The sequence below is a fragment of the Myotis davidii genome, unplaced genomic scaffold, assembly GCF_000327345.1.
Source record: "Myotis davidii unplaced genomic scaffold, ASM32734v1 scaffold425, whole genome shotgun sequence".
Classification (NCBI taxonomy): Eukaryota; Metazoa; Chordata; class Mammalia; order Chiroptera; family Vespertilionidae; genus Myotis; species Myotis davidii.
The window spans coordinates 4,946,342-4,954,957 of NW_006296413.1; the positions used below are offsets into that span (position 1 = coordinate 4,946,342).

Sequence of the window (8,616 nt, forward strand, 5' to 3'; positions counted from 1 at the left end):
GTAGGGCTTTGCAGTTTACAGAGGGCCCAGAATGCCATCTCATTTGAGCTACACAGTAGCTCAGTGATGGGCCAGACCGGTGATGCAAAAGGGGTGCTGCAAGGGCCCAGCCGGTCCCCCTCCCCAACCATACCCTCACACACTAGCTTCTCTTCAAGGAGGGGTGCTGCTGCTTCCCTTGTCTCAGGCCGGCTTTGCCACAGGCTATCACTGGCATCCAGAAAGATCTTCCTGACCTAGGAGGGCACCGGGAGGGGCTGCAGGTGGTCAGCTTCAGAGCGGAAGGGAGGAGCAGGGACTAGGAGCATGGGTGTCAGGAGCCAGGGAGAGGCACCCTCCTCCCCGCCCCTTCAACCCACCCCTGGGAGGTATTTGTGAGGTTTTGGTGGTGTTCCGGGATGGAGGCTCCAGTCCCGGTGGGGGACCGGGCCATCAGTCACCTATGTTCAGAAACTTCCCTCTGTATTCCAGGGGAGTCATGCCCTATGCCCCACGCTCTCTACCTCTTTCTCCCCGGAAGCCCAGAGGCGCCCAGTGGCAGCTCCCAGCCACACGTGCTCATATGCCAGTTGGGAGGTGGGGCTGCCGTCACCGTGGCAGCCGCCCTATGCAGAGAACTGCACTCCAGGGACCAGCTTACGTGGAAGAAATGTCACATACAAACACAAGCCAAGAGGGCACTTGACAAACATTTATTGAGCACCTACTATGCGCCAGGCCCTATGCAGGGCTCTAGGAAAACGAAGTCACTGCAAACTAGTCCCTGCCCGAAAGGAGCTCACAGTCTAATGGGTCCAACCATGAATCATGTTAATAGCGGTGAAGGTGCATTGAGCTTCATGATTTTACAACGAGCATGTATATACGTTTTCTCAATTGTGAACGTCCAGCAACACAGCCACGCTGTTGAAAAGCACGTCGGCATAAATGTAAACAGTCCATGATTGAAAGGATGAAGAGGGATCACCGGCAGTAACTCACATTCCTGTTTCAGAGCCCCGTTTTCAGCATCATTCATCCCTTCCTGCTAGGGAGGATACGAGTTCTGCCAACCTGCACACATGGTGGCAGACACGGAAACCTCATGGCCCGCCTGACACCACACAGTGGGTCCGGAATCTCTGCCCGCTGACGTCTCTCCACCACGCACACTAGTCTTCTAACCTCCCCTGGACCAGGGCCCCATACATCCTTGGGCTCCAAGTGAGCCAGGTGGGGAGAAAGGACCACGTCCCGTGAGTCCATCACAGTGAGATTCCTCACATCTGGTCTGGATCAAGAGTGACACCAGCTCAGGTAACAGCGACCTCAGGCCCAGATCCTTCTAAACCAGATCCTCCCTGATTTAGGAATTGGCTTTCTGGATGGTCTCAAACCTGGCTGAGTCAGTGCCATACGGGAGCCGCTGCCCTGGGCCCTAGCTGCGCCCTCTCCCTGAACACTCAGCATTTATCAGGAGCAGATGGGGACTCCCCTCCTTATCCCACCTGCCCCTGGACTCCAAACGGGGCAGTGCTGTGGGGTCTGGGGGAAGCTCCCGGGCCCTTCTTCAGAGCGCCATACCAACGGGAAAAACCAGTCCTCACCGTCACTGGCCTGTGATGGTAGTTTCGGAGGGGAAGGAATCTGGTGAAGACCCAAGGTGGGCCACCTCCTGGTCTGGGGAACGGGAAACAGGACAAAGGCTTGGGTTCAATTAAACTTAAGTGTTCAGCTGAGCACAGAGCTGAAATGCTGGAGGCAGGGCTGCGTTTAGGACCCGCGTGCCCACCTTCCCATCGTGGGCCGGGGAGGGGACTCCTCTCTCCCGCTGCAGGCTGGCTTGGGGCTGGCCACCACCACTTCCCTTTAAAAAGGTCGGGTTAAGCCTCACCTCCTAGGGTGAGGACCCCTGGGCCGTGCCTGGACAGTGGCCTGGGGGTCAGCAAGCACATTTCAGGGCAGGGGAGGGGAAGAGAGGGGCTTCTCTGACTGACGCCAAGGCAGCCCCAGGCCTCTGGACCAACAAAGCCCTGCCCTGGTCCTGTCCCTACCTCTGGGGTGGGGCCTTCCACCTCCTGCCAGGACAACCTTTCAGCGCTCCTGCCCCTCAAGGTCACCCCAGGAAGCCAGCTATCCTCCTAGCTAGCCCCTCCCCCCAATGATGGCCCAGACGGAACTCTCTTAATAAAAAAAAATAATTTATTGTCAACAAGGAGATGTATATACAACCGGAAAACAGGAGAAAAGGCGTGGGAGTGAATGAAGCCCCAGGGGGGGTGCTGGGCCTCCTGCAGGGGCGGAGCGGGAAGAGGTAATGGAGGCCTCCTGGCTCAGGGGCCTGAACAGGGGGAGGAGGGGCGTCCTCCGAGGTAGTGGGACTCAGCTCAAACCCCGCGGTGGCCCCCTCCTCCTGGTGTAAGGCACTGCGCCAAGGGAGAACGGTGAGCGGCGAGAGGGTGGGCGGCGGCGGGGACAGAGGTCTGGGTCAGCGAAAGGATCGGGTGGGGTTCTCCACAGGCCCAGTGCCCTACCACTACCAGCCTCAGCCACGGCCCCCCTCGACCAACAGTGGATGCCGCCCCTCCCCGCCTCCGTCCTGCCTTGGCACTCTTCATCAGGTGCGGAGCGGAAGCCGAGAAGCCGAAAGGGGACACGGCCTCCACCCCGTCCTGTCCCCGGGAAAGCAGGAACCTATACACCACTCCCTGCCTCTCGCCGCGCCCAGTGGTGCTGATTCCAACAAAACCGCGGCGGTCTGGGGTGTCACCTGCTCCCACACCCTTGGTGCCCTGGGGATGCTTGGACCAATCTTGCAGGAGGCTGACTGCCGGGGACGCCTCCATCCACCCGGATCACCTGGAGATCCAGCGTCCCGCGAAGGCCCGAAGGGGGACCTGGGCAGGAATGGGAGCAGAGAGCAGGGTCAGGGCCCTCCAGACACCCCACTCTGAGGATGTCCCTGAAGGTCTCCGCACACACACCCTGTTTCCAGAGCCCAGTGCCCGGTGTGAGGAAGCCCAGTGAGCAAATTCTGCTTGTGCTCAGAAGCTGGTCCGTCTCCTGATAAACTAGAAGCTCCTTGAGGACTGGCCGAATCCCACTCACTCGCTCCTTTATCAACAATGACTTACTGGGTACCATGCTCTGCTCTGCCCCACCGTTCCAGGTGCTAGGGGAACGGCAGGCGTGGAGCAGAGCAAGTGGCTTTCTTGGAATTTACATCCCAGTGATGAGAGCCAATCAATGAGAATAAACAAGAGATGCAATAGGATATATGCAGACAGACGCAAAGGAAAACCCCCGCCGGGGAAGGGGATAGGGAGGATCTCAGGACGCTGACCCGTGAGCAAAGATGGACAGGAAGCGAGGGGTCAGCTCGGCAGAGAGCTGGGGTAGCAGCACCCGGGTGGGGGGAAGACAAGGCCCGTGCCTGCAGTGAGGGTGCAGGGACAGGAAGATCCCGGGTGAGGATCACATCACCACGAGGACTCACGCTTTATCTGGAGAGGGACAGGGCAAGACGTGGTGTCTGACAGGGACATGGCTGCTCTGAGGCCAGGCCACAGCGGGCAAAGGTAAGCAGCCAGAGGCTAGCTGGAAGGCTGTCCCAGGAGCCAGGCAAGGGACAGCTTGGACAGGGGAGCTGCCGTGGAGGTGGTGACAGGAAGGTGAATTCTGAACACACCTGGAGGTGGAGCTAACAGATTTGTCAATGGTTTGATGCGGGTTTGAGAGACAAGAGGATGACTGAGGGTTTGACCCAAGCAAACGGAAGAATGAGGTGGCCAGTTTCCTCAAGAGAAAAGACTGAGGAAGACCAAATTGACTGGGGCGAGGGGAAGAGATTGGGTTCCGCTCCGACGTGCCAAGCTTGAGAGAACGTGTAGCCCAAGTAGAGATGTCACATGGGGAATTCCAAGAGAGGTGGGGACAGAGGGGAGAGGAGAGGCCTGGAGTTGTGAGCACAAGAGTGGTATTTAAAGCTGCGATTCTGGGCGGGGTCACCCAGGGAGTGAGTATACACCCTGACCCACGGTTGGGGCATTTATTCATTCTCTCACCAAATACCCAGTAAGCAGCACCTACTCTGTGCCGGGCACCGGGGATGCCACAGTAAGTGAAACAGGCCAGCATCCTGACCTGAGGAGCTTAATTCCAGGAAGCGGATGAAAGTTTACAGACAAATGGGACAGTGGCTAGGGAGGGAGGCGGGGTAAGAAGGGAGAAATAATAGCTTTGTGTAGGCTGCTGGCCAAAACCCAGAAGAAAACTGATGGATAACAGAGACATGTCTGTGGGGAGAGATGGCCTTGGCAATGGGTCTGCAGGGCTGGCCTTTGCAGGAGTGACAGTCACAGGGAGGGAGCAAAGGCAGAGGATGCGGCCTGAGGGGGGGAGGGGAGGGAACCCTGTGGTGGGCTCGGTGACATGCACAGAGGCTGCCGCTTCCCAGGCGAGGGGCTGGGCGAGGGGCCTGACCTCCCAAGGCTGGCGGCCTCTTCAGTAAAACGGGAGCCGGTGCCCTCAGGGCCCTCTTCGGCCTGGGCCCCCTCCCACCTTCATCCTACGAGGCCCTTGGAGAGCCCCAGAGTCTCTCCTGACTGCTTCACACTCGCATCCATCCGCTTAGCTGACCTGACCAGAGAACTTTCGCAACTTCTAAAACCTTGATCTGTAAACTTTAAAAAGTGGTTGTGTCTTTATTAAAATAAAATCTTCAGCAAACTTTAATACGTAAAACAACTCAGAGCAGAGACGTTCGGTTGAAGCCTCAGTTTCCGAGCAATCCAGCCACGCTCGGAGGTCCTGGAAGAGCCTGCAGCGCTGGCGGAACCTTCACTCTGCACAGGACCAGCACGGGGTGGAGCCTTCACTGCCTCCAACCTGTCCCTCCGACCACAGCTTCTGGGGGACAAGGCCGCCTCCCGCATGTCCTTTCCCGCGGGGCTTCGCTTGGCACTGGGCGGCAGGACACTGGCTGTGGCGCTGTTTAGTGTCTTCTGTGGCTTCCGGCCGCGTCCCAACTCCACAGATCCTGCCACTGCGGGGAGTGCCTGCAGCCCCTGCACCCCTCACGTCACTCACTCCGTGTGCTGAGCCTCAAGTCTTCCCCACTCACCCAGGGGGACCAGGGCTCAGGGACGCCCTACTCCAGGGAGGTGGAGCTGGGCACAGGGAACCCAGGGCTCAGAATGAAGGCTGTTTGGAGAATGAAAGCAGACCCACTGAAGCCAGGAAGAGGCAGCCACTGAGAGCCGTGACCCAAGACAACAGGAGACTCAGAAACGTTCCAGTCCAAGCAGTCTCGGGGAGACAGGACCGGAATGTGACTCAAGCTGAAACTTGAGCCAGTTAAAACCGGATTAACGTGAAGGGACGCCCGCCGTGAGATGGGGAGGAAGCACGCACACGGCCTGCTGCACACGCAGAGCCAACGCTTACGAATGGTCACCGCGGCGAGTGATGTGGCTGGAGAAGGGGCACGCGTGCTTCTCCTCTGGAGTGCCATCTTCCTCGGGCGCTAACTCCAAACGCACGTTCAGACAGGCTGGGCCAGGCCCTCCCTGCGCACTCACTCACTCACTCGCTCCTTCAGGACCATTCCTGAGCCCGAGACGCTGCGGGCCGCGCCTGGCCTGGCGAAGCCAAGAGGAAGCAGGCTCAGCCCCCGCCACTGCACTGTGCTCTGCTCTCATCGGAGCCCTGCCTCCGCTGGTGCCATGACTATGGTATAGGCCAGTGGTCGGCAAACTGCGGCTCGCCGCATGTGGCTCGCAAGCCGCAGTTTGCCGACCACTGGTATAGGCAGAACACCATGACTGTGGTATAGGCAGAACACCATGACTGGTATAGGCAGAACACCATGACTGTGTATAGGCAGAACACAGGTCCCCAGGGCCTGTGAAGATAAGTTCCACGGCAGAGGAGAAGTAAGGCTGCAGACTTAGGCTCAACATGGCTGGAACTGATGGTGCCAGTCAGCTGATTTTAAACTAGAGATTCATCTGGATGATCTGGTGGACTCGGTGGAGTCACAAGGGTCCTTAAGTGGGGAAGGAGGTGGCAGAAGAGTCAGGCCAAAGATGGCGTTCCAAGAAAGGGTCTGCTGGCCACCGCGGGCCAGGAAGATGGAAGAGGAGGCGAAGCAGGGAATGCGGGCGGCCTCTAGAACCCTGAAAAGGCAAGATGCAGGCTCCCCCTGAGCCTCCAGAAGGAACGCGGTCCTGCCGACACCAACACCAGGACTTTTTGGCCCAGCGAGACCTCTGACCTCCAGAACAGAAAAGTAACACATTGTGTTGCTGTAAGCCACTAAGTTTGTGGTAACTTGTTACAGCAGCCATAGGAAACTAACACAGGCATCGGGGAAGGAGGAACCATCTCTGAGAATCTCCTCTAGAAAAGGCACTTTTGTAGGGACCAAGTGAACTGCATACAGAAGTTTCTCAAGATCAGTAGGATGTGCTACAAAAACACGCGCTCACGGCTGTCATTCGGCAGCTCGCTCACCAGAGGTGTCTGCTCAGCGCTCACCACTGGTCGAGTCTCCTGTTAACAGGCCAGGGGGTACCTCTCAGGCTCCAGCTGCAGTCAACTCTGGGAGTCACCTTGGGGCAGGACTGGCCTAGTCCCAGCTAACGCCCCATTCCAGGACACACCAAGGCCTGTGGGGAAAGCTCGGCCCAGAGCCAGCCCCGTCCTTCAATCCGCCTGCCCCAGCCCCCACCTCCCAGGGACCCAAGCGCCCAACATCAAGGAGCAGCCTCCAGGAGGCAGAGCCCATGCAGCCTGCCCGCCCCTGGTCTCCCTCGGGAGCTCACCTGGAGAGGGGCTCTCCAGCGGGGGGAGGCCTCCTTCGGCCGCGTGCCCCTCCCTGGGTGCGCCCTTGCCATCCACGGCCCTTAGGTGGGGGTGGGAAAAGAGCTGCAGGACGAAGCCGGGAGGGAAGCTGCCATCCGTGAAGTGTCGGACCTCGGGGGGCGCTGTGAAGGCCTCCATGGGCGAGTCAGGCGACGAGGGGTCTGCAAGGGAGGAGGGTGGGACTGTGAGTCCAGGAGAGGGGCGGCCTTCCCCCACTGAGGCCAGAACCTGGAGGCCTGAGCACCAGAGGCTACGTGCAGGTGCCCCCCGCCTGGGCCCTGCCACCATCACTGGCTCGGTTTGGAGCGCCGCAGCCAGAGCCCCTATGTGCCTCCACCTGGCTCCCCCTTCACCTGAGTCAGAGTCCGGGTCCGGGTCCAGGTTTTTGGTCATGGATCTGCCTTTCTTCTTTCTGACCGGCTCTTCCTCAGGGGTCTCCTTCCATCTCTGACTACGGGGCTTCTTATTTACTGGCTCTATGGCAGGGGCAACTGCAAAAAAGGGAGTATGCCTGAACCCCGCAACCTCAACCTGAACCCCGCTGCTGAAGCTCTCCGCCCGTAGAACACAGGCCTGTGCCTCGCTCTCCCCCAGCTCAGCCTCACCGGCTCCCCATGACTGACCTGGAAGCTCCAGGGGGCGGAGTCCCCTGGGCCGGGTCCTTCTCGGGAGGACTGTGTTGTCCTCAGAGTCCAGAAGAACGACAATCTCTGCTGGCATTCTGGCAGGGTCCGGGGCGGAGTCAGGGTCTGCACTGACGTCCTGGGCCGAGTCTGAAGGGGGCAAATGCCCCGTGAGCGCCACACGCGTTCCCACAGGTCTGCTTTGCTCCCCCCCCACCCCAGGCCCAACTACCTGAGCTGGGTGGGGATGGCTGCTCAGTTCTGACATCTTGCAACAGGGCCACCCCCTCGCTCCAGGCCTCCAGGATGTTGCTCTTCTCCGAAGGGCTCAGGTCCAGGGTGTGCGGGTGCTGCTCCAGGATGTGCGCGCGCGCCGTGTCCGCCGAGGGGAACCGGATCTCGGCCCCACACACCATGCACAGCGCCCGCCCGCTGCCTTCCGGGCTGTTCCCCACCAGGAACTCCTGCTCCCAAGTCATCTGCAGCTTGGGCTCCTCACAGCTATTGCCGCCTGCCTCCAGGAGGCTGGGCCTGGGCGGCAGGGTCTTCTCCTGCTGAGCCACTACGGAAGGAGAGGAGGGGGCGGTGTTAGCAGCAAAGGTGCCCATGGCCACTATTAGCCAATAGTGCACTGATGGCAATAGTTCGGACACTAGTCCCCAAACTTGGTGGTGTACGGGAGGCACGTTCCCCGTTGGAGTGGCTTTAGGTTGAGCAGTGACCTATGGACCAGGACGTCACAGTTCAATTCCTGGTCAGGGCACATAACCAGGTTGTGGGCTCAATCCCTAGTGGGGGGTGCATAGGAGGCAGCCAATCAATGATTCTCTCTCATCATTGATGTTTCTATCTCTCCCTCTTCCTTCCTCTGTGAAATCAATAAAATTTTTAACAAAATAAATCCTTCGGCTTTCATCCTAAAAAAAAAAAAAGAACAAATGGAGCTGGAGCTGTCATCCCAGAGGAGCTACCTTGCTCGTCTTATGCCTCAAACCTTTGGGATGTTAAAAGGGCAAATGCCTTTGGACTGGGCCTAAAGCACTGTTTGCAAGGATAACAAGAAAGCAGATATGATGACTACCAGACTGATGACCACTGAACTGAAAATTAACAACATTCTTTAGAATTAGCCTCACTATTTAGGTTATCT

General features: G+C 58.6%; 1 protein-coding gene across 1 annotated transcript; it reads right to left on the bottom strand.

Moving 5' to 3' along the window:
* Positions 1-670: 670 nt before the first annotated feature.
* On the bottom strand, positions 671-8,212 carry LOC102756233 (chromosome unknown open reading frame, human C11orf84). Its single transcript, XM_015569091.1, is given in 6 exon segments — positions 671-2,826; positions 2,828-2,876; positions 6,804-7,004; positions 7,197-7,334; positions 7,467-7,616; positions 7,699-8,212. Coding segments are annotated over 6 exon segments (1,374 nt in total). The 5' UTR covers positions 8,075-8,212; the 3' UTR covers positions 671-2,366.
* Between the last annotated feature and the right edge of the window lie 404 nt (positions 8,213-8,616).